The 26136-nt window shown below is 41.7% G+C and overlaps 2 protein-coding genes across 2 annotated transcripts in view; both read right to left on the bottom strand.

Annotated features, from left to right (window-relative positions):
* cxadr (CXADR Ig-like cell adhesion molecule) overlaps positions 1-19316 on the bottom strand; it is a 49380-nt gene extending 30064 nt beyond the window's left edge. Inside the window, exon 1 of the mRNA XM_079356156.1 lies at positions 18727-19316. Coding sequence (XP_079212282.1) covers positions 18727-18880 — 154 coding nt within the window. The 5' untranslated portion in view covers positions 18881-19316. The remainder of the gene's footprint in view (positions 1-18726) is intronic.
* Positions 19317-20323: 1007 nt separating this feature from the next.
* Positions 20324-23407, bottom strand: btg3 (B-cell translocation gene 3). The gene is made up of 5 exons (XM_079355543.1): positions 23314-23407; positions 21577-21782; positions 21330-21467; positions 21024-21216; positions 20324-20860 (listed from the first exon to the last, which is right to left on the bottom strand). The coding sequence occupies exons 2-5, from the start codon at positions 21747-21749 to the stop codon at positions 20663-20665; spliced, it is 702 nt and encodes a 233-aa protein (XP_079211669.1). The 5' UTR covers positions 21750-21782; positions 23314-23407; the 3' UTR covers positions 20324-20662.
* Positions 23408-26136: the final 2729 nt, after the last annotated feature.

The following is a 26136-nucleotide window of genomic DNA, read 5'->3' as shown; positions in this document are numbered from 1 at the left end:
TTACTTTTATATGAAAGCCAGGGCTTACCAGTAATCCTTTTAGTTCTTTTATGTAAATGAATCCCCGCAGACTCTGGGAAAACATTGTTATTTTTAGTCGTATACATTGAGATTAGATTTGTTTTTCACAATTAGGCTGGTTAAATCTGATGTGAGGGAATAGAGGAAAAGCAGGGTGGAAGGACCGACACAGGAAAAGGGAAGGGAGTCCTAAATTCACACCGGCTTGTTTGCAACCTCACAACCCCGCATCCTTACACAGACGCATTACAATCTCAGCACCTAATATTTCACCCTGCTTAACTGAGACACTCCTTTTGTGAACTCGAAGCAAAACATTCTCCACTTTAAAAATCAAGATGGCAGCTGATGTTAAGACGAAGTGAATAATGTGCAGCCCTCATTAGTAACACTCGATAATGCCGCTTTAGGAGGTAGTTATTTGTGGCCATGGCGACTTTACGGAGGAATGAGTTCTCTTCATATGGACTCTCTCAATCACGGCTTTAAGATTTGTGCTTCTTATTTATAGAATATGAAAGCGTCTGACAACATGTAGGATGGTGGATTTAAGCAGGTACAGCTTATCTAACCCCCTTTGCCACCATGAATAACCACTAATAGCCTCCCAGGACTCCCCCCCCCCCCCCCATCCCCCTGTGAGAGAGGGAAATTTATCTAAAGAACCCTGAAGAGTCAGATAAGAACCTCCAGTGTCTGTGAGACCTGTGGAAACACACACAACACACACACACACACACACACACACACACACACACACACACACACACACACACACACACACACACACACACACACACACACACACACACACACACACACACACACACACACACACACACACACACACACACACACACACACACACACACACACACACACACACACACACACACACACACACACACACACACACACACACACACACACACACACACACACACACACACACACACACACACACTTACAAAAAGGACTGTGTCCTTTAAGATTTGTTGAAGCCTGGGGACAGAGTGAGATGGGGACAATATGGGGGGCCGGCTGTGCCGTAAAGCTGATAGGCCGGACGCCAGTCCAAGCAAGCAGCACACAGATAGTCTGCTGATATCAGCCCGATGGGGAAACAAGAGAAAATGTGCCAGTGTGAGCAGGAAATTAAACCCAAAAGAGAGGCAGGGGGACACGAGCGCGCTCTACGAGAGCTGTCTCAGAGACGCTCTCGAGCGCCTTGTTTATTAAAATGCCTGCCTGTAGATGGGACACAGATGAGAATTAAACTTGTAACAGCTCGAGTATTTTCAGCACCCGGAGATGCCAGAAGAGTAATTACAAAATCATGTCCTCAACACTACGACGGATAAAACATTGAAGAAGAAGAAAAAATGCTCCCTGCGAGCAATTAGGAAACACGTGAAGGCAGAGTGTGAGACTATAGAGATGGTGCAAACTACTAATATGTCACACACAGGGGTGGTGAGGGGGGGCGCTCACTACACGCAACACATGACCCATGATAAACAGCATCATCTGTCAGGGAATTGATAGCTATGCTGTCGATATTACAGTAAAACATTTTTGACAAAGCATCCCAACAAGGTCTAATACAGTCAGCGTCCATTCAACTCAACAAGTGTACATTTCATCTGTCTGAATAAACAGCTGGAAAGGCTGTTTCTGTCTTTTATGGGGTTTGTAATCTGCTAGCATACGACTTCAATGTCTCTTCTTCTTTAACCCTCGCTGTCATCTTCTTCTTCTTCTCGTTAACTTCTGGCCAATGGAGTCTGGAGTCATGAAAAATGATGTGGGAGTCAAACTCGCATTCTTCTTATAATTAAAATATCGATAGTTGGTGCCAGTGTGTCAATGGCTGCATTACAGAGGACAGGATGATGATATTGCCAAAAAGATGTTTTGTACCGACCCTAGCCTCACACACACACACACACACACATCAGGATTCTGTGTGTATTCAGATTGACAACAGTCAGCTATTTGTTGGACAATGCCTCACGTAGGACAGGAAACGATATATTGCTAAATGTTGCGTTGAGACTTTCACTTTACTTTTCATGTGGACACCAGACAGGACGTCCTTCTCGTGGTCTTGTCGGAAAATCCTGCTTTTATTCCCATAATCTGGACAGGGGATCAGAGGCTGGCTGCAATCACATGTTGGTGATGTGATGAGGCGCATTTGTGATCACATCCCAGGTGGTTTGGGAAACAAAAGCCAAAAGCATGTGCACAGAGGACAGCAGGCTTTTTTACATTTGTATTTCATTTACTTGTAACAGGATTGGGTTTGCAGTAGTAGATTTACACCAATTACATTACTTGCTCATCGCTACCAAGTGACGTAACGCCTCTCCTTTGTAAGTCGGACAACACGAACCTGCATGTGTCTGCTCCCTGCAGCAGCAGAGTCACGGAGCAGCGGGAGTCAGATTTCACTTATCACGTGAAGACAGCGACCAGAGTTGACTCACAGCCATGGATAGAGGAAGCTGACCATCAAGACGATGGCAGATGATCTGACATTATAGATAAAAGTCACGCTGCGCTCACGCTGATTCAGGCAGACGACAGACGGCGGGCAGAAAACACCTTCTGGACATAACAGGATAAATACACAAACAGTCGGAATAAATTGGCAGGACAGCAGATTTTTAGCTTTGCGTTTAATCGCTGGTGTTTTCTCTGTGTGTGTGCGAGTTAAACAACATTTAGTGCTATGTCAATTTTTATAGTTGGCCGTTCAAGATTGTTTTTAAACCTTATTGATAGAGGATTTTAGTCATCTACTTAGTCGAAGTTTGAGGCTGGTTAGGTTGCATCAGAGTCCCTCAAAAACAAAAAAACAAAAACATTGTATACATGAAACTATAATGGAAACATTCACATGATACCAAGTTTGCTTTTTTGAAGTCTGAGGCACCCAATATCAAGTAATTGTTTTAAATCCCCAAAATTGCAAGCAAGCACAGGGCCTAATTGCACAAATACATGACGCTGTGGAAACATGCTATCTGTGTTTGGGTTCAAATATGACTGAAGAGCTGGAGCCTTTTAAAGCTTCTGTGCTGTGGATTATTATGGGCCTCCGGTTCCAGGTCGCTGCTTGTGTGGTCGACCGTTTAGCTCACAGTTATGAATTTGTCCCCCCCCGGGGGGGGGGGGGGGGGAATCTACTTTTTTGAATTAAACAACAGAGATTGTGTTGCAGTGAATAAAAAGTATTAAAGAAACAAGTCATTCAGGGTTTTTATCAGTTATTCATCAACATAACCAGTTAGGAGGAGAACTCTGCTCATCAGGTCTTTAATGTGAGCTCATTTATTTGCAATGAAGAAATCTTTACCAAAAGTCAAGCTACATAAAATACAACTAGCAGCAGCTTAGCTTCCTGACGTCCGATGGCTCTAAAAAAACATTCACCAGAAGCAGATTTTGTGTTTTGTTCACGAGTTCACCCTCTCGAAAACGACTTCTGGATTGCAGTAAAAGTGCCAGGATATTGTGTGTTCTGTGTGGTCTTTTAAATTGTCTGGATTAATCAGTAAAACTGGTGTTGTCACCTCTGTAGCAACAAGTTGGAGCATTTCCTCGATGTGGCAACCTCTACACTTTCACCACCAAGGATGCACATAAAAGTCAGCCAGTAGTGACTTTATTTTTCCCTCTTTCATTTAAAAAAAACACACAAAACACATGAGGATTGTGCGAGGCTGTTGAAAGTAATGATGTGTATCAAAAGAAAGTATTTGTGCTGTTAGCTTCCAGCGGTTTACTGTGTAGCTGAAAAATGAAAGCCACATGTCTCAGCAGGGTGCACAAACAGGGCGTCTCTCTCTCTCTCTCTCGCTCCTGACACAATCAGGAGGGGGCCAGCCATCCTGCGGCCTATCCTAACCCCCCATCCCCCTAAAACAAATAAAGTGTCTGATACAGACCAGACCCCTGCCGGCGCCCCCAGCCTTTGTCCAGGTCCCGGGGCACAATGCCAACAGTGATTGGAGACAGGACCGCTGATCAAACACGGAGACACAAGCGCAGCAGAGTGCAGCGACTTCATTCAGACCGTCGATGGACTCCGAAGGTTTTAAAACGTTGGATAGGATATGTTACAGAGCTGTTTTTTTTAGAGGACACAATAACTGACATTACTGAGGAAAATGTTTGTGTCTACAGGAGCAAACAATGGTTTCCCACCAAAGTGCTTCATTATATCGGAGAGGTGAGCACACACAAAGTGGGATTAAAGCAGCAGAGCGTGAATATTAAAGTAGAGCGTTCCCAGTGAAACACAGGGCAGAATTAAGGATTAGAAAAAAAAAAGAAAAAAAAACCTTTCATGGGCTCCTACTAACAAGCCAGGTTTTCAACACCATTAGAGATGGAATTTGCTGAAAGCTCACAAACTCCTCAGGAAGGGAAACAATTTCACATTTCTGAAATTTCCCAAGCTCAGCGATTTCATGTGCTCAGCAAGAGGTGGACTAAATGTTTCCCAGCGCCGGTGTTCCCTTGAAGAAATGTAGAACGTGAGAATGAACGGGGGCAGGTTTAGCCAGTTTTGTCTCACTCACTGATAACAGAGTCCTTCCTCATACCATCCATCCATTATCTGTCCCACTCACACCAGCACGGACACTGGTTTGGTATGTTGGCCCAGTCAACTGAGGACTTTTATTTTCACAAGAAAAAAAAAAAGTGCTCAGGCAGTGAATCCACTCAAATGTAGGTAATGTAAACACCTACGCAGAGGTAAAGGCTCTCATGGATGACTGCCAAACCACTACAGGGATTAAGGTGGGAGGCCTGGCTTTGGAGGAGAGGAAAAAGAAAAACGACTGAATGAATTCCTTCGTTGTGCAGCGAGCTTTAAAAAGTTGAAGTCTCAACACTGAACACTGTGAAATAACCTTAATGTAACACTAATATCTCCACATGACCTAAAGAAAAACAAAACAAAACACAAAGACTGGATCTGTGATAGGGCTGTGGATTTCTAACGACACCATGATAAGAGACGATCACGAGACAGAGGTCACGATACGATGCATATCGTGATAAACATTGATTTTGTCCAACAGAATTCACTACAACAGCTGTTTAGGATAAATCACTTCCATTCAGGTCCCCAGAGATCCCAGATATCCATGAAAATATTTGAATCCCAGAGCCATGGATACGATGTGATCGTGAACTGCACCGTCGGTCAATCATCTTTCAGAACTGTCATCACAGCTGTGCAGCCACATCGATCCTGTAACATCTGCATAAATGTATGTGGAAGGAGCACGTGACGATACATTGCCATATTGATTTTTTTTTTTTTTTTTTTTAGAGCACAGCCCCAGTCTCCACGGTAATCTGCAGGAGTGATTTATAGAGCACAGTTCAGAGTGCATTTGTTTCCGTTTTCCTGGACAAAGAATCACAGGGGGGTCGTATATGTGATGATCAAAACAAAGCTGGGGGAGATTTGTTTTTCCAGAGAATACGACACATGCACAGATGTTAGGACAGGATCTGCAGAGGGACAACGGTAAAGACATGAATGAGAAAGATTAACTGGACATACTTTTTCAGCCTGCTTGTAAACAGATGGAGAGAATTGGACATTTGAGTGGCTTCAAAACCAAATCCTGAAGTTGGCCTGTTTCTCTAATTCAGGTTTGTTAAAGGTATAATTCACTAAATGAAAACATCACTAAACATTGTGTGTACATTGGGGAGGGTCATCATTGCCGAACACAAGCTTGAAAAAGTTTGCTCACATCCTTCTAAGTATCACCATTACGAGGGATCATGAGCTTTATCCAAAGAATAACTATCAACAAGCTATTGATATCCATTCTGCACATGGCTGAGATTAAAAAAAGAAAAATATCAGTCAAAAGCAATGAAGCGGGTCTGATAGCCCGTTTGCGTGTCCAATGTACAAAGGCTACAGTCCTTAAAGAAAGTGGCCCGGGTTCGACCCTGAGCACTTTACCCGACTCGCTCATCCCTGTTAGCGACTATCAACCGTCCTCCTCTCCAATAAAAGCCCACAAATAATCAAAAGGATACTCGCTACCCAGATGAATGTGGTGACGATTCAAGCAAAGTCAACTTCCCATGAAAGCATCTTCACATCTGCTTCCAAGATGAAAGACAAACAACTTTCAAAGTATGTCGTATTTCATCTCCAAAATCTCCTTGAAGCTGCGATGAAGTGATTCAGGTATGTTGCTTTCGCTGCTTCTCTCCTGTTTTGCTGCAGATTGAGGCGTCACCTCTGCCTGTGGTGGATTCACACTGTAACCTATTTTCCCATGCAGTGCAGATGCATGTATGGCTGTCAGCTAGTTTGGCCGGGAGGAAGACAGTGAGTCTGCCTTGCTCACGCTTTCTCCTCCAGGTCCTCGTCTAAAATTAGGTCCCAGCCTGAAGGTTATCGCATGATGTTGGTCTTTTGGAGGTTGGTTTAAAAAATACTATCCGAGTCCTACATTTTACGCACAGAGCCTATTTTATTAAAAAGATATCTGACTGCAGCTGAAAGCACCCCGAGGACTCAGCATACTGACAGAGGACTTTGCAATAAGTGCTTGAACATCAATTCCTTTTCAAATGCATTTATAACATCCCTTCTCTCTAAACCCACTCATCCTGTCCAGAGCGCTCCCGACACGGCAGAATGAGGTCTTTGTGAAAGTGTAACAACACAGACAGTCCCTTCCTGTCCTCTGTGTGCGAGGGAGACGCTCCAGCAGGACATCAAGATAAGGCTGCTGTTAAAAGATCACAAGACGGATAATCCCCACTCTTCCCTTTTATTTTTCTACGCTCAGGCGCTGAAAGAGTCCTGATGTTTCCAGGCTCCAGTCTCTTCCCCACTCAGAGGACTCTTGAAGGCAGGTGTAGTAAATGCACCTGAGTGTTGAGCCCTGTAGGAAGCTGCAGGCAACGACTGTCAGTTGTTGTTACGGCTTAAGCAAGACCGCTGGGTTTATTCATGCCTCTAGCTCGCACTCTCAACCCCGACATGAGGAGCAAAACAACCACCCTTCTCCTACATACCACATTAAATGACAAGATGCGATTGGGAAGGTTAAAAATAACTCCTCTGCACTAGTTCAGCTTCCCTGCAGAAAGACACAATCCTACTATTTCGGTCATGGCGGTATCTTTTCTCCACGTTGTGGGGCTCTTAAACTGTGCATGTGAGGAGGCTTGTCAGACTCAAGGAGTCGAGTGGAGAGCCTGAGCAGAAGAAATAAATGCAGTAAGCTCTTTAAAAAAAAGGCGCTCAACTCTGGTTCAAAACGCGCCGCGAGCTGCAGCCCGTTAACAGTTTGTTATTCTGACCCTGATAAGTCTTCATAGGCTAATTATACTTCTAAACAACTCGAGCGGCTGCTAAAATAAAACACAGAAACCTCAGAGAGTTGATTACTGCAAAGTGGACTCAAACAGCTTCAGAAAACATAAAGCCCAGTGTACATCGACATATAGGTTACCACCACATTAAATCGATCTGCAGAGCATGAAATTGCTTTTGAACCGAAGAGCAGTCGCTGTGCTATATTCTGGATGGAAAAAAACCCAGCAATGTAGAGCTTTTAATAAGGATGCAATGAAGAGTCCGACCAGCCACGCTTAAAGGACTCACACGCACATCTTCTCTTAATCTATTTCAGTTTTTAATGCAACAAGAAATATGTGAACAAATACTGTATTTATGATAATCTGTCAGAGTGAGATGAATAATCTTCATCATTTCAGTCCCTGATTGATACTCTGTCTACAGTGACACCTATAGTTATTGTGCTTAAATACTAACCGCCATCTGCAGAGCGGACAGGAAGTGTGACATCAACAGGATGAGCTGAGCTGAATGACACGCCGCCTCGCTCTCCTGTCAACACGATCTGCATCGAGAAACAACGTCGGACCAAAAAGAAGTATTCTGAACTGATGTCTCGTTTTATGTGTGTTCAAGTTTCTGTTTGTCGTCAGAGTCGAGAAAAACACGTCCACGTTTAAGATGAGGTCACACAAAAGGGACAAAACCACAAAATCCACAACAGATACGAGATGATCATGACGAGCTCATAAAGCAGCTCAGTCTCCGTTTGCTGCTTTAACCCTCTGAAACCAGATTTATCCTCATGAAATAAAAAGTATTTGAAATACGACATTAATGTTGTTTCAATAACAAAACAACATTTTAAATTAAACCTCAACGTTAAAAGCTGCACTGGTTTGCAGTTTTCAGCTACACTCACATGTAGCTTCTGGTTTATGACGTTATTGAGTGATTTGAATAATTAAACAGAAATAGTAACACACACACACACACACACACACACACACACTGACTAGTTGCCATGACTGTATCAGTTACACCTTCAAGACTGGCTGATCCCCGACCTGTGTGGGAGATCTGATTAGTGCATCCATGGAGACAGCTCATGTTTCACATATTGCTGTAAAAGTCTTTCTTCCCTTCATCACGTTTGTTTCCACGCAATAATAAAAGTCAGGCGTTCACTCAAAAGTAGACACGAAGTGATCACAAGCATCAAATGTCAATCCATGCAACTTCTAGATTTCCACTTCAGGTGCAGAGGCGTGGACGGCTTATCATGACGGCAGGACATGGACACAAACACGCCTTGGACCCCGACCTACAGAATGCTAATATTTTACTCGCACTGCACGCGTCCTCGCTAAGCAGAGTTACCCTCACGCGTTCGGAAATGTTTCACTCGATAGCCCCGAACAGCAGGAAAGCATCTGCAGAGAAATATTTAGAAGAAGACGAGAGACGCTTCAGAACCGTTTCAATTGTTTTCTCTTAACTTATTGTCTGTGAACTGTTTTTAAATAAAAATAAAAAAACCCTGACATCTGTAAAAGATGACGTCCGTTTAGTGGATGTAATGAAAGGCTTCAGTCTGAAATTGCCCTGAATTGCCCCCCGGGGACAAATAAAGTTTTTTTTAATTGAATTGAATTGAAACCTGGCATACGAGTCGACTCAGCTGACATCTAAAAAAGGTCTGACCTCTGAGCTGTCTAGACGGGCAGCCGAACGCGGTTCACAGGACGTCCTGGACCAGGCTGGCAAGTGCATGAGATCAGAGGAAGTAAGTGAGCAGCAGCACATTGACGACAGAGCAGCGTGTTAAAGACTGAACGGATTTGAAGATGATGCGGGTTAAAACTGAATAAATTATTGACAGCAGGTTAAAGATTTCTCGTCTATTGGATAAGCAGCTATCACAGGATAGTGCGCCGACATCTCTTCTACTAAATCCTAAAAAAAAGAAAAAAAAAAAGAAACCCATCGTTTGTTACAGAAGAGGGACCATGAGAGGGTTGTTAAGTCAAAACTAATTTCACACAGACTTTGAAAATGTGTTTTTAAATGTCATCCAACCCTTCGACGGCTGGTCAACAAAGTAAAGACGCAGTTGATCTTTAAATGTCAGGTGACTTTGTAGGCAGTCTAAAGCTTTTTATGTGTCCCGAGAATGGGCGGGCGACCGTCTGCATTAGAAACTTCCTGTGTAACTCAGATAACCGTTTAAGCTTTCAGATCAAGGTGGGGTTTTTTAAATCTTTATCAGGAAGGATTTTAGTGTTTTAGAAGTCAGAGAAACGAGCTGATCACAGCTCTCAGACCTGAATTATTGAACACACACTGATTTATTTCAAGGTTGGCAAATTGATAAGAAGGAGAACGTTTTTAGTTGATGACGTCAGGTGACATTGAAGGCAGCTCGACTTGTCCTTAATCAACAAGCAGCAGCTTTTAGGAGTTGTGTTACAGTTTGAGCTGCGGTGAATAAATCAACATTCGTCTGTGTCATGTCCTGATGTAAACGTCCTGGCACAGAGGGACTCATTGTAGGAGAGATGTCCTCCAACCTGCTGTGGTACGGGGCTTTCCTCTTCTCATCCCAATTATCGGCCAATCTGAGAAGGCGAGCGAGCCACACAGCTGTGTGTGTGTGCGTGTGTACTCGTGAATTATACATGAGCTCCATTAAGACACTTAACAGCTGGCTCCTGACAAACTTAGCAGCAACAGCGGCAGCCTTGGGGTCCCTGTGAAGCTGCTGATTAAAACACCTATCATTAATGTTGGGTGGTAATGTGCCGTTTGACCATCATAAAACGGACAGCTATTTTCAGTTCCATCTCATCTCTGGAGAGGTTAACTGAGCCAGCTGCTGGTTTCCTCGCACGCCGGCGAGACGCACGATTCCAATTAAACGTCTGTTGTGGCTTGCTGACCTCGCTTAGGTTCAGTAGCCGAGCTTCTCCAATACTCTATAGTACAAGAGACGTCCTGGTGTGTCACACCTACAGATCCAAGCCAGACCTGGGAGTAATAAGCAGAGACATTAATGAATGTTAGTGGAGGAGAGGGAAGTGACAGGTCGCCACACTCGCTCTGAACACCTGGTTGTCAAACACAAAGTGATGAAACAGAAGTCATTCAAACTTTCTGCATGACATCTGAAATCTCAAAAAGCTCACGTTTCATATCCAAAACTGTTGGATCTGCATTTCTTTTATTTTTCACCATCCTTCTGACATTGCAGTGGAGTTAAAATATGCATGACATCAGGCAAAGGGTGAGACACGGAATCAAAACTCAGCATTTACACAACACCCTCTTGCAGGGGATTTACAAAGGGGCGCTCACGATTCCACATTTTACATAATCCCAGGACTTTAGCCGTAGCTATGAACTTAACTTTCTGTAATTTCTGTTTACTGTTACTGCAATGACCCCGTTTTCCCGTACGATAAAAGTTTCATCAGATCTAATCTCGTGTAATGCTCTTGCATGAAACAAAGTGTTTCCTTGAATTCAAATTGTAGAGCGAGAGAGAGAGAGAGAAAAGAAGGAGATTACAGGAGGACATTTTGCCAAAACACACCAGCTCTTCCTAAAATAAATAAAAACAAATCCAGCAGCTGGAGAGAAATATCCATGAATACAATTCTTCATCACAAAATGTGTAATGACACATTTTACATTTATCAGAGCATTGCAGTGACTGGGATTTGGATGCTACACTTTGCTATGATGTGATCTTTGATACCATTTGGATTAATTGTGCAGTCCTCGTTCCCTCGCTGCTATCTAAACAATGCACAGATGTTGTAACAGATATACAGCCGCAGAGTTAAAACCTACATTTTATATGTAATCTCTTTACAGATTTAAATTGCAAGGACTTGTAGTCTGCGGCTTTCTTCTGTTTTAACAGCTTGATTAGAAGGCAACAAATGTCACATGAAATTGGATTTTCTTGGGTCTAATTGTGTGTCCGCTGGTATCAATACTCCCTCAACGCTCCTAACGAGATTCAGCCTGCATCATAACATTTCCCTACACAACCGCTGTGATGTAATTCTTCAAGCTATAACACAAGCAATCATGGGGCTGTAGAAACTGTTCAGGCTCGGATCCTGTGCGTGGCAACAGGCATTTTGTTTCCTGTGGACAGGAGTTATGAGCAAACCTTTCAAATGAGACATGATGATCAAACATCAGACGGAGACAAAGAGACTTGAATGTCAACCCTGCAGGGAGACAAATCAAGTGGGACTGAATCAAGGAAGAGGCTCTCTACACACACACATTTATTTTCCTCTTTCACAGTCGTCGACAATGTGTAATGTTTTTCAATGAGATAGAGGTGCTATAAATGGCTCCTTCAACAGCTGCTTTACCCCCTCCTCCTCCTCCTCCTCCCGCCAAAATTCACCCCACCTTCTGCTTCTGTCGCTTATTTTCTGAGCCGTAGTATTTTTCAAGATTAGACACACAATTAACTCTAATGTTCTTAGCGGCGAGAGCGGGGGGCTTACTGCTGGAGGAGAAAATATAATCATCTTTCCACAACTCGGTTCTGTGTAAGACAATGCCTGGACATCAGCTGATAATAATGTCACATGCACAATGCTATCTGCAGAGTGATGCTGTCAATGGATGTCACAACGTAGGGCAATAAAAGATGAGCTGTCAGAGTAAATTGTTAGGTCTGTTTTGTACATGATAACGTGCGTTTCCCCCCCCCCCCTCCACTGTGCTGCCTACGACTAAGCCCGCTGCTTTAACAGTGCTTTAACAGTGCAGGAGGATAATCTAACAGAGGCTCAGACGTGTGCAGAGCTGAGCTGACCCCTACCTAGCAGGTAAGCAGCAGCAGCAGCCTGCACACCAGCGCCTGCAGATGCAGCACCCTGGGGACCTGCCTGCCACGCCGCATATCTTCCCACCGAGATGAGACGCTCGCATGCCGTGAGAATATCATGCAAAACAACACAGACAAAAAGAAACACAAGTTCAGGCAAGAAGCAGAGGTCAAGTAACACATCAGAGAGTTGACTTTGGGAGTATATGCTAATTCAGCAGAGCAGAGATGTGCATTGGAGCAATTTCCCATATTAAAGTCGTCCGAATTAATTAGTGTAGAGCACTCCAGTACAGGCAGGAAGGAACTGATGGTTTGCGAACTGGTGTTGTCATGGATACGGGCACTTACTTTCTAAAACATGCAGCATTACTCAGCCACTATGTCCATCAGAGGGTCTTCAAACTTCAAATCTGTTACGACCCCATTTCCTCAGCCGGGTAAGAACGGCAACCTAGTTAGCATGTTAGCACTTTGAGTCTCACTGTGCTAACCTCACACACGCTCTTATCTCACTAGCTTATGCTAACACTGCTGCTAGCAGAAGATATGATGAGGAATCGCTTCCTACCTCTGCACATTGTTTTTTTTTTACTTTGGTTTCATGTTGTCATAAAAAAAAAAAAAGTTATTTTATGAACCTTTAACGTAACTATTCACTCAACTCACGATACGATTTATTTTTTTAAATGAAACTGAAGAAAAATGACTAAAAAAAGATTATTTTCATTTTTAATAAAAACATCTATACACCTTCGTAATGTCTTGAACTTGTTTGAATGAGTGAGGCTATAAAGCTGCTTGTAGTCTTTGCAGCTACCATGGTAACGCCTGCTTATTACATCCAACCACCTCTGCTCTACACCTCTGAGCTGATTCTCACCATATTACTAACAGGATCCCAAATTAACTTTTTGATTCACCGGTGAAGGTGGCAGGTAGTTAAAAATAGTGTTTTTGTGTGGCATACACATCTGTTGCTGTACATTTAATTGAGAAAGCATTATGTTCCGTCTATCACAGATTTAAGATTCATGAATTTCATCAGATCAGGAAATTTTATCAATTTAAAAAAATACATTTGCTTGCCATTATTTATTAAACAGGAAGTTCCCAGACCCCGCCGCTCTCCTCTGAACATCCATTAGAGAGCAATACAATATTATTACACAAAACAAGTTCTCTCTTGATTTATCTATGACAACATTAGAGCCTCATTATAAATCAGCCTGCTCATTATTAGTGTGCATCTGGGTACATTAAGTTATACACACTACCTGCAGTGTTTATAACTCAGCGCTAGTTCACAGAGCTCTCTGACATGAACTCACCAAACAGAAAATCTACCCATATTTTCATTTTTTAAAGTATCGATGTGAACCGAGGAAACTTTGAATGGATTTTTAGCTGGCTCACGATAAGTCTTTACATCCCTACTGATTAGGTTCTTGCGTTGCCAGCATACAAGCATGTCCGTATTATTTAGTCCAATTTAACCAAAATACTGGTCACTATACACCATTAAAAAATAAGAAACACTGGTTTGTATACGATAGTTCAAAGCCTGGTTGATCAATAGTTTTTCTTCTTTTTAATGTTGAACGGTTTGCAGCATCATTTTTCATGATGATTATTCTGCATTTTGTAACAAACTCCTTCAAACCTCCTTGTGCTTTTCTGTGCCGTTCATCTGCAGAAAAACGGTACTCTGGTTCATTTGAGATACGAGGTATGTGAAAAGCATTATTATCATCACAGTGAACAGCTTATTTGTCACACAGCCCATTATTCCTCATCAGGAGCAGAGGGCATTGTGGGTGCTGCAGAGCTAGGCATGAAGTGGATAAGTGATGAATGTGCTGTTGGGCTGTTTATCGCCCTATCAGTGCGATGCCATGATGATGACCGATGGACTCAGGAGAGCGGGGAGAATCAGCGCTGCACTGACCTTGTTTTAACTGATAGGTTACATGAACACAGAGGAAACGTCTCTGCCTCAGCACCGTCACTGTTCAACAGAAAAATCTGAAGATACGAGCGCCGCTATCTTCTGTCTCGCTCTCATCAGCACGCTTTATCAGATCTGGGTCATTTAGTCTGCTAACGTAAACAACTTAAGAATTATCAGCGTTTCAATGATAAACAAAGTGCATTAGAGTCTCTGTCTGACGTCTTCCTGTTTGTAGGCTTTTTAACTTGTAAAACTATTCTTCTCCTCTGCTCCAAAGCAGATACCTACACGAGCGAGCGGCACTGATTTGCCACCATGGATCTATAATGTGCAGCCACCTGATAACGACTGTTTCGAGGCGGCGAAGAAGAACCGTCGAGCTTTGTTTGGGTTTCAAAACTGTTTTGAAACTACAAAACGGCGATGGTTTCAGCTTTTTCTGTGTTCATGTCGGCGTAGATTTGAAATATTATCTCTGATATTCTAAGATGGCTAATTGGAAAAACAAAACAAACTGACCTAGCCCCAGGTCGAAGCAATAAGCCATGGTCCCCTCGTCCCCCCACATACACACTAAAGCGTGACCTATAAGACACTAATTAGTGTCCTTTAAACAAAGTCCTCCAGAGAAAAGCTCATTGGACATCATTTGCATGTCTCTTGTCACCTGGTTCAATGAGCGGGTCAATACTGCAGCGTGTCAAGTGTCACAGAAGTTACGAGACGTAAAAATCTGTCAATGTAACATTGACTTTATGGCCAACAGGATTCCAGCAGATTCTTGCCAATATATCTCTCGGTAAGAATTCTTTGGCAGCAGCCCAGCGTGCATTTTTGCCCCATACCTGTGAGAAGAGAACGAGCTCTGAATACAGAGCGGCTGCACGGCCATTAACAGGACTCAGAAACAAGCAGCACTATTAATCATTTTCACCGATTCTCTCAAAGGCAGCGATTTGTTCATTCAGGTATTCACATATGAAGTAGAGGGGGGGGGTTACGAGCCTTTCACGCTCCCGTGTAAGTGTACAGGAGTTGGCACAGAACCGGCATGCTAAAATATTAACGTCACAGGGCTGTGAATATTCATGCCCGCTTGTTCCCCATCATGAAATTGTGGAGGGCAAATGGAGCGTCCCCGGAGTGTGATCGGATTCAACTTGTTCCCGTTTCATTTCCAAGGACAAGTGGCTGCAGGCGGAGTGGGTGGCTGCAGGCGGGTGAAGCTTTGGCTGCAACGTGCTTCACACAACAGGAGGTAAAAAGGGTTTTTTGACTGCTGGGTCATGACAACTGACTGTGACCTGAAGTCATTACTGTCTGCATGGGGCCAATGACAATGGTTTAGTTCATGTCTCCACAGGTCTTTTAGAACAGCACAAGGCTGTAACTCATGTTTAGATATCCAATACATCTGCAGCAGCTATTGTAACAATCTAAGAGGGGAAAAAGATGACTGAATACAAGCAAGGGGAGAGTACATTTCAAAAGAAACCAGAGTGCATACACACACACAAGTACAACCCCTGGATCTGTTTTCAAAAGGTAACCAAGCAACCAGCTCCTCTGGTTGTCGGCTTATCAGGTAACTGTTTTGCGCCTGCTCCGAGGCTCACCAGGTTTTTGTTTACCCGGGGTCGGGGGCTTCACTCCTGACCCGAACAGAAAAGAGTGGAAGGGCGGGCGGGACACTGGAGAGGTCAAACAGTAACGTAGCACAGAAAACAACGATACAATATGGAGTCGCTGTCAAAAGAACATCAACTGGTGTCTGCTAATAAAACAGGAAGGAGAGGACAGACATACCACACAGGGCAGACTGACAAACACAGTATTTCATGGAAGACACAGATAAGATGGGGAGTAAATAACAGCATCTTGCGTGTGTGTTCAAAGTCTGATGAAGTGAACCTGAAAATGTTAAAGCAGCTGTCACACGTCAGCTTTTGAACATTAGTAGGTAGTCTCTTATAGTAACGTCTCCTTAAAAAAAACAACCTCACCTGAGGGAATCTGAACGGTAAAGCGCTTTAAAGCACTTCACACCTATACTCATACCATTAAAACATTTATGGTTTTAATTTACCATATAAAAAAGAAACATGTGCACCTGCGCAAATAAGATGCAGTAATCAGAAAATGGGATACTATTATTGATCATGTATACAGGGATATAAATAACCAGGTTTGTCTGTGAGCATGTAACCATCATATCCTGAATATGATCAAAACCGGGATACGGCATGTATCGTGTTTCAGTTTAACACATGCACTCAGGCTGCAGAAGATCACTGTGGAGGCATAAACCCTTTTAAACTGATCTGTTGTGAAACCCTTAACTCTCTCTATAATAAAAAGCCTCAAAAATAATTAGCTAAAACTCCCAGAAATTACATCACTGTGAGTCAAAACGCCAGTGGAGGGACTGGTGGACCGTTGAGTCTGCTGCCAAGTCTGCAATAAATTAACCTAAAGCAAGGGAACAATGCCAAACATTTCAATCGATTTCACAATAACATCCAATAACGACAGTGAACACTGACTAAAGATGACTATGATGTAAAGGAATGCTGTTATTCCAACTTCTTTAGGCATTGTTTGATATGAAACGTCATGCAGCATGGTCAAATGGAGCAAAGAAAATGGAGCAGAAAGATCCGACTTAGTTATTGGTGCATTTAAGAGAGGTTTGCACATTGTTGTGTACTTCTCCGCCATGTTAAAAGAATGCTTCGAGTCTGGCAGAAACTGTTATTGTCTGCTGGAGTGGAACAGCGCCCAAATGACGAGGCCATGATGCCATTAAGATGGTAATGAGCCCGAACTAGTGGACACAACAATGTGAGTCAGGAGACAAAAGAGGGCTAAACAACACACACACACACACACACACACACACACACACACACACACACACTATGTAAACCTTATATTACCCTCAGTGCCCCAGCTTTTTGAATGCAGAGATGTGCTGGATGATACTTAACAAAGAACTACTTCATTACATGCGGTTTTTCCACTAATCAGCATACTGGAATGTCATTTCCCTGACCTCTGGCTCCTGTGGCTTCCCATGAAAACCTCAGAAAATATTCCAATAACTCGGCCACAGATCGACACCAAAGGACGATCCTGTTGCAAAAGTTTCACATTATTGTTGTGAGTGGGACGGGGAGGAGCGATCTGCTGGTTTCACTCTAAATACCAGAACGCTAAACAGCCACGCCCATATGTGTTCCACTGACAATGAACAGAACAAGAAAAAGAAAAAAATTAAGAAACACACCTACGGCATTATCATCAGCATCATTATGAGAGATAGTTTCAGGACTTTATAATTACAGGAATATATACAGGAACAAAAAAAAACATTCATATGCTAAGTTTCATGTGTTGCCCTGATAGCTCACTATCAAAACAACCACGAGATTTGAATTTAAATCAGTCCCGTCCTTTTCTGTATAAAAAAATGTGAGATTTGTTGATTAAATAAAAAAAAATCCTGATTGATTTCTTGAGTAATGCAGCTACATAAAAAAGAAAAAAAGATGTGCCCAAACCTGATCATGGGTGTCCTTTAAGATGAAGATTACCCCAATTTCAACTTTAAATAAGCACAAGTAAAGGAGGTTTTAAAAGAACTATATGCTGATCAAAGGTTTCTGTAATCTACCCACCTGCAGCATGAACAAACAGAAACCTTCTCAGATCAGGGTCAAAACATGAATCAAAATAATGGCGCTGAAACCAGAAAGTGTGAATATGGAAATGAACCAAAACAAAGAAGTTAAAGTTAGATGTGATGGCATTAGATTAAGAGGAGGGGGTAGGAGGGAGGTCAGCAGATGGCAGACAATAAAAAGGGCATCACTTTGAAGTCCTCCAGCCACAGGTTTAAAAAGCGGATCAGGCTTTATTGTGTTCACACGGCGGAAGAAACACCGGTCAGGAAAAATCCTCCACCGTCTAATTAACGTGAGAAAATAACCTGGAAAACATTTTGAAAACTATTCACTCGCCTTATTGTGAGAAAACTCACCGATAATGCATTTTAAATGTCGAAAAATGAAGCTTAACCAAAACCCCATTCACAAAAAGCTAACTTTCATTAAATAAATGTTATTAGTTTTATAAGTTTGTTTTTTTTAATTCGCCTTTTCCCCCCTGGAAATCAACATTAGTGATTCATTAACAGTTTGGGGTTAATTAAAATGTTGTTTTAATGTGCTAGCTAACCCCAAACTGTTAAACTGACCTTGCGTCAGAGAAATGTGTTTACGTGTTTAAAAGATGAGTTTTATTTCACCTTTCAGCAGGTAACTCCGACAAACTTTTAAGGTAAACATAAATTAAAGTTAAAAGTGTTATTAACTTGTCGAAAAGAAGAAGAAAAAAAAACGGGCGAGTTGCCATGTCAACGCTTGTGGCTAACGTTCGAGCGCGTGGCTGACCATACAAGCTGTACGTAACTCGCCGCTCGTCTCCTCAGAATCAAAGTAGTCTGAACACATCGTCTGGTTTTTAATTAATTAAACTTCTTACCTGTGAGCAGGCTCAACAGAACCCAGCAGCAGACCCGGACTATCGACGGCTCCATTCCTGCTCCAGATATTCCACTTCTTCTTCTTCTGCTGAAAGTTGCTCCGAGAACTTGCGCTGAATTCGAGTGAGAAACGGCAGCTCGACCGACAAGCATCCAAACTCCACTCCTCCTCCTCTTCCTCCTCCTCCTCTTTCTGCAGGTGCACAGCGGAGCGCGCCGCAGGCTGTCACGTGACACACGGAGCTCCGAAACAAGAGTAAGTGTCGCCCTCTGCCGGTGGGGAGAAGAAGCTGCACAGTTCCCAAGGTGCCTTGTATGTCAATCTCGTCCAAGCTCTTCCTGCCCTTTTTTAAAAACGACTGGAACACGTTGAGAGCGGTCACGTACATAAACAAAAAATAAATACATTAGATATTTATAGTATTATATATTATTGTTAATATATTATCACTTTACACTTTCATGATTCCTTAAAGGGGACATATTATACCCTTTTCAAACAGTCCCCTGTTGTCTAAATGAAACATCTGGGCTGCGCTTTGGTCCAAATACTGTATAACATGAATCAAGCACCAGAGGTTTGTGACCCTGCAGAAACCAGCTCTCTCAGAACGCTCCGTTTTGGTGTGTGCCTCTTAAACACGATGACCCCCCCCCCAGCTCAAATGCATTTACAGTGTTTTTATATTCTTGTGATTAGTTGTTATGGCATTTGTGTTCCGTCACATTTGTAATTTTTTTATTTTAAATTGCAATTACTTTTATTTAACCAGTCAATTCTAAAGGAAGGTGAAGCAATTTCTGGTGCTTTACATTATCTGTATAAAAACAAACGACTGTCTCTATTCGACAGTCATCAGAGGGTCATCTTTTGTTACCTCTCTGTAGAAAAATTGTAATTTAAGGACAATCAGATTAACCAATCACGCCTCCATGCTCGTTCTCTACCCTTGGCATGCACTAGCTCACACTGCGTCACTGATGACAGTTTATCGTTGAGTCGACTGAATAGTGTTTAACATGTAATCACAGAAAGTGCATAACTACAGATGTTGATTGGGATTGTAAACACCCTCTTTTAGATAAAGATATGTCAAGTTTTTTTTCTGAAAGCCACAAGCTCTTCTCTTGCTCCTTTTTGAATTAGCTGGAGTACCGTCCACAGGTGTTCATATATTTTGTCAATGTACGTTATACCATCTACAGGAACTCTTGACCTGTCCATGATGCAACCAAACCATGTAGATCGTTAAAAGGTTTTATTTGACATGATCACTGGTGCCACATAAAATAAGAAATGTCTATGAAAAATTATTAATGTGCCCGAAGTAGTTTAGGATTATACCTAAATAATATTAGTGTGCCTCTAAACATGATCCCATAATGAACATTAAACCATTTGAGTAGCGCTACAAAACATTTTCACGTACTGTATAAACATTTTTCCCATCCGAACAATGTGCCACAAACACCCACAAAACACGCTGACACTCTTCTCAACATGTCAGCATGAAGTTAAAGATAAACAAAACCACCCGAAGAAAAAGCCCAACAACCTTCAAGAAACTCAGAAATGCCATCAGAATAAATAAAGCATTATGATGCTTGGAAATCGTGTTTAATAAAACTTCATAAATGTTTAGCCTATACAATTCTTCACTAAGAATAAATAAAACATTTCATTACAAAAGGACACTAGGTGGACGTCCCCCATTGTAAAAAACACATTACGTTAAGTCTACATGTGTAGTATTCCACTTCCAATATCTAATTTAATACAAGTGATATATTTAGACTAACAAATGGTCTAAAGTGCAAAACGTCAGTCAAAAACATTATTTGAGCTATAAAAATTATTCCTGTTTAAAAAAACATTGGTCAGTCAGTCGTCCTCAACTTGTCTTCAGTCCATTGTGATCGATAAGCACCATGATTCTAACTGTAGCAATGTGCCAGATGTTGGTTAGTGTCCCAGTATCCTCCTCTGTAGCCTGGAGGGACCCACAGGGCGGGCCTTTGAGTGTGTGGAGCTCTGCCGCGAGGACGGAAAGGGTAGTGAGGCTGTGGAAACACGGGAGCTTTCCCTGGTGTCATCTTCTTAGGGTGCCACGTAGGAGCTGCAGGATTCATCGTCTGAAAAGAAATGAACAAGTAAGCGTCCATCACTGACTGCAACACAGGAAATCCTTGTCCTCGACCTCTTAGGCTCTCATGAACTGAGAGCAGATGCAAGTAGGAACAAAGCAAGTAGGAATGTTACAGAAAAACGAGACCTACATTTCTTATCAGTCCATACCTGTTTAGCAGTGCGGCTGCTGGGGACAGTCAGGGGGGAAGTGCGCATGCCTTCCTCATCCGATGACGAGCCTGAGTGATAGTCTGACGTCACCCTCTCCAAAGCACTCGTCACCTTCTTTGCCACATCTTTGTCCTCCTCCTCGTCATTCGAGAAACTGGCCACTGAGAAGAAGGGACTTTGTTCTGCATATCTGAAAACAAGAAACAAACATACAGTTCCAGTCTGAGACGGATTCATGTGCACACTAGGCCTGCAATATGCCAAACAAAGCATTACAACATTTACATAGCAACAAAGTCTCACCTGCAGCAGACATCTCCAGGGTCCACCCACAAAGTGAGTTCATGAGGCAGACCCAGGTCCCTGTACTGAACCCCGCTTTCATGACAGGCCCGAAGGAGCTCTGGATCCTGCCTGTGAAGCCTGTTGACTCTGATACACCTGACGTGCACACAGAGAGAAAAGTTCTGGTTTAGATATCACATAAATAAAGTGGGAGGTTGTCTGAAGCTGCCTTCCAAGTTACAAGTATAAAAAGACAGATCAGCACCTGTAGGCCTGGCCTTTGCTTGGGTTTTCAGGGTACCAGTGACCCTTGAACTTTTCCTGCAGAGCGACAGCCAGCCTCTCGACGAACAGCTCCACCTTCTCCACCTCCAACTTCTCCCCTCGCTTCACCAGCCTCTTCAGGAAAAACACCACCGCTGCGATTTCCCTCCTCATATTTCATATGCGTTCATCACGTCCTTGCAGCCTCTGTAAGCAGAACAATAAATCAGATGAGCAGCAGCTCAGTGACGACAGAGACCCAGTGTTTTTTGACATTTAAATGATCTCTTATTAGATTTTCTAATGGTTAGATTTAAGCCGATTATCGGGGATGATGAGGACTGACACATTTGGTGAGATTTTCTTGTTCTCATTTGCATTAATACAACTTCACGACTGATAGCAGATATCACTATATCTAAGCTAACACACAGACAATGTTTAAACTGAGCTGTGTACAGCCTACTGTACTCCGCTGTTTACCACTCACTGGTGGTGTAATGATGCATGAACAATATTTCTTAAATTACAAATACAAAGATGGATGAGTGCAATCCGGGTACATGTTTCCAATTATGTCTCCACTTTCATGCTGTGCTGAAAAATGATGCATGTGTCGGCTAAATCATTTCAGAAACATCACTGACTCAGCCCAGGCTAAGTGACACAGGTTACTCCTGGTATTTCTGCAAAAACACTTGCACAAATCGTTTTTTTAATTAGCCGACAAACTGTGAAACGTAGTGATCATATCCCTTTGTTAATGTTTTTTTAAATACGGAAATTATATGGCGCTATGGGTCTGAAATAAAGTATAAAGCAAAGTGTCATGAAACAACGCTACACATACAGGTCACACAATGGATTTCTTCTACATTAAAGATGCAAGGGTTTTTTTTAAAGATTGAGCTAAATATGGGTGAGAAAAGATTCAACAATTTATTTTTAATTAAACGAAAAAACATTTGTAAGAGAATTGTATTACTTTCAGAAAAGTTAAGTAAAAACAGCAACTTTAAACAGATTGTTTAATTTCCCCCCCTAGAAACTTTCCTCTATTAAATAGAGGTTGAACCCACCCGTTTATAGCTCCCTTTCATCAAACTATTTTAAATTTTTACATTGCACTTCAACTTTACGCTCATCATAAAACTACTTTTTAAAATGTTAAATCCGCTTTATTTTAAAATATTTAATTGGACTATTGTTTGGTTAAGCGATTTTAAAAATAAATTAAATACTTTTCATGATATGTTACAGAGAGTCTTGACGTTGCCATGGTGATTAATCCAGTAGTGTTTTGACTACAACTAACGGTCTGTCTCAGAAGGCGGGCTGTGACGTAGAATTTCCGGTTAGCCACGCCACACACACACCACAATAACAGCACTGATGCTCGCCGCGAGCTAGTTGTGCTAACGCAGTGTTAACGTGGGATGTGTTAAAGAAGCCCAGATCGAGTAACCATTAAAGTCACATCATTCTCAATGTAATGCATTTAAATATGTTCTCGTGCCACTTGTAAGGACATTTCGCGTATTTCCTGAAGTTAATATTAGTCTATTAGCATTAGCTTGTACGCTTGGTTAACGTTCATATCTACATGGGGCTAACAAAGACATTAACGGAAACACATTTAAAAACAAAAGTTAGAACTTATGATAATAAGTTGTTCTCATAAATCCGTTAACGTCAAGACGCACATGTTTTCATAAAGTAAAGCAAACAGCCGACCTACCTTTCCAAATAGTCTCCCTCCAGCATGTGGCTCAAAATGAATGGTGAGGCGGAAGTAGCTCCAGCCAGCCCGCTAATCAGTAGTCCCGCCTCCGCTCGCTCCCATTGGTTGTAAACAAATCCATGCTGAGCATTCATTGGTCAATTGTTTACAACTATGACTCACCGTGTGTCATCGAGTTGTTGGCTTCAAATCTGAAAAACCCCCTCTACTCCTCAAGGTTAAATATATGAAGTATTTATGAAATGCACACCAAAACATGTCTTTGACTGTTATGTTGCATGATATCCATCCACTGAACATATGAAGATTAATTTTGGATTATCATTTTTCTTTTTGTGAAAATTTTGATGAAACATTAAAGAAGTCATTTAAATTAAATTGTAAAGTTAATGAGATAAAAATGTGTATGTTTTAAAAACAGTCATGTTCACACAGTTAAAATGATTAACATGTAATGTGTTGTAAAAAGAATATCTTAACTATGGAGTACATTATTTTATTATTTATATTATCTGCACAGTTCTCCTCTCCCCTTTTTTCTCTTGAGTGAATTCAATTCAAGCTTTATACTCTTTATGATTTATACAAAAATAATTTAAAAAAAAACACACATCAAAAATCTTTTTTAATACCATCTGTCCAAGTGACTTAATTAACTTTTTTGTTGGAGTGGTAAAGGGGCTTGATTGAAGACTGGGAAGAAGCATGTAAAACAATCATCAGGACAACACAATCAAAATATTTGCCTGGAAAATAAACTTGAAGATTGTCTCAAAACAATGAAAAAAATGGCATAAAAATGCATTTGATCATGAAGCGCTGATTGCTGGAGGGATGTGTGAAGCAGCAGGTTTATTGTTTTTGAGTCTTGTCCTGTGTAGAGACGGTTTGAGAGGTTGGTTCTGGAGAAAGCTACACGTTCCTGTTTCACCTATACAGGAACAGCTGGATCCTGTATTATATCAGGTATCCGTCCAGCAGGACTGGAGAAGGAGCGACATTCATGTTTGTATGAAAGAATCCACAGGGCTGCATCAAAGCAGACCACACAGAGATGGATGGATATAGAATATATATCTATGAAACAAGAATCATATAGCTGAGAAACAGAGAAGATGAGTTCACAAGGAACTGAAAGAAACAGATGGAGTGGAATAATTCAACATAAATTAAAAATATTGAAATTAAAGGATCCTCCCTGTCCTCACTAAAACACGTTTCAATGTGCCCGGATGATAACAACCTGCAATAAAGTGATTAAAAAACATGTTATGCAGATTTATGATGTGAAACTCAGTGGACAGAAGGTGTGTATAGTTTTAGGGTGATGGCCTAGTGGTAATACTGAACAGTTGATTAGTCTGTTGGGACTTGATGTGGGAACCGAAGGGTCGCCGGTTCAAATCCCGATGTGGCGACGGTCAAAGTTGGTCTGGTAGTTGAGCAATTCTGAAGCAGCCAGTGCTCAGGTGCCCTCCGGGAGCAGCATGTCTCTGTAAACGTAATGTAACACCAGAATTACCCTCACAGATTAAAAAAGTACACACAATTAAATCAAATCAATTAAGTCATCCTCTGCAGGGGCAGGATTGAGCCTGACCTCGACTCTTTGCTCTACATAGCCCCAAACATAGAAGGTACAGTGTATTATCCAATATATTCTATCAAACATAAACATCATGTAATGTGGTGACTATTGATGGTTGGAGATAAGCAAACCAAGCTGCATCCAGCACTTCTGCGTCCGGTTAACATTAAGTTAGAACTTGAGGGAAAACCACGATCCCTCTGAAACCAGCGACACACAGTTCAGTATTATTAATATTATATTATTATTATTATTAAGTATTATTCACAGGTATAGTGTACAGCTGAACAATCCTGTGAACTGTCATTAAAGTCATGTTTATTCTTTAGTTCTTATTTCTCCCTTTGTGTTCGATGTCTTTTGTCTGTTAGGAGCTCACTTGTATGACTGTGATTTATATCCAGTGTGCTTTATTAGGAAATTAAACACAGAAGATCATTAATACATCACGTGCTGATCACTTACTGTGAAGCTGGTGTATTTCCCGGAAATGATCTTCTTCATCGGCACTTGAGTGGTTGTAGTTGAAAGGGGTTTTTTGTCCACAAGGGGGCAGCAAAGGTTCACACAGTGCATCACGCTGTCAGTTACTGAGGCATGATAAGCAGGTGAAACGTTTTGAACGGACTGATTTTGTTTATTCATTGACGCTCGAGTTCAAACTTTAATATTTCAGTCTTTGTCTTTTTTCACAATATTCCTATAATGTAAATGTTGGGACGATACTGCGGGACTGTTTTGTTTTAAAGGTGGAGTTAGGAGGGCCAGGTTTTTTTTTTTTAAATCATGCAGTCATAAATAACTGAAGACTTGTTGATTGTTAAACGTTTTAAATAAGTGGGATTTTCTGGCACATTTTCACCAAGGTGCACAGAGAGAGAAAGGCTTGAAATGATCAGAAAGCTCCAGCAGCCTCTGTAGTGTGAAGATCAACTTTATTAACTCACCAGACCAATGAGTTTCAGCCTCTCACCTTCATCAGAGCTCTGACCAAGTTTATTTACTGTATTTATTATCATTAGTTTATTTGAATCAGGAACATTATACAAAAAGAAGAGAAGAGATGCGTCATACCAGATGTAGCTCTGTTGTCACTGGGCAGGTGGAGTGTCAAAAAGATGGAATTAAATGCAGTGAAATTGAAAAGATTTTTTTAGGCTGTGTCAACCTAGGGATGCAACATTTGCAGTCACAGTCTCCTTAAATAGTTTGCATTAATATTAATAACCCCG

Source organism: Symphodus melops (assembly GCF_947650265.1).
Source record: "Symphodus melops genome assembly, chromosome: 11".
In the NCBI taxonomy this organism is placed as follows: domain Eukaryota; kingdom Metazoa; phylum Chordata; class Actinopteri; order Labriformes; family Labridae; genus Symphodus; species Symphodus melops.
Note: the sequence above shows the minus strand (reverse complement) of the source record. Positions and strands in the feature narration are given on the sequence as shown.

Coding starts and splice junctions, on each gene's coding strand:
- btg3 (XM_079355543.1), bottom strand. CDS start 21,749: ATGAGGAGGGAAATCGCAGCGGTGGTGTTTTTCCTGAAGAGGCTGGTG. Junction 21,468..21,576: donor AGCAAAGGCCAGGCCTACAG/GTGCTGATCTGT, acceptor TGTGCACGTCAG/GTGTATCAGAGTCAACAGGC. Junction 20,861..21,023: donor GCAGCCGCACTGCTAAACAG/GTATGGACTGAT, acceptor ATTTCTTTTCAG/ACGATGAATCCTGCAGCTCC.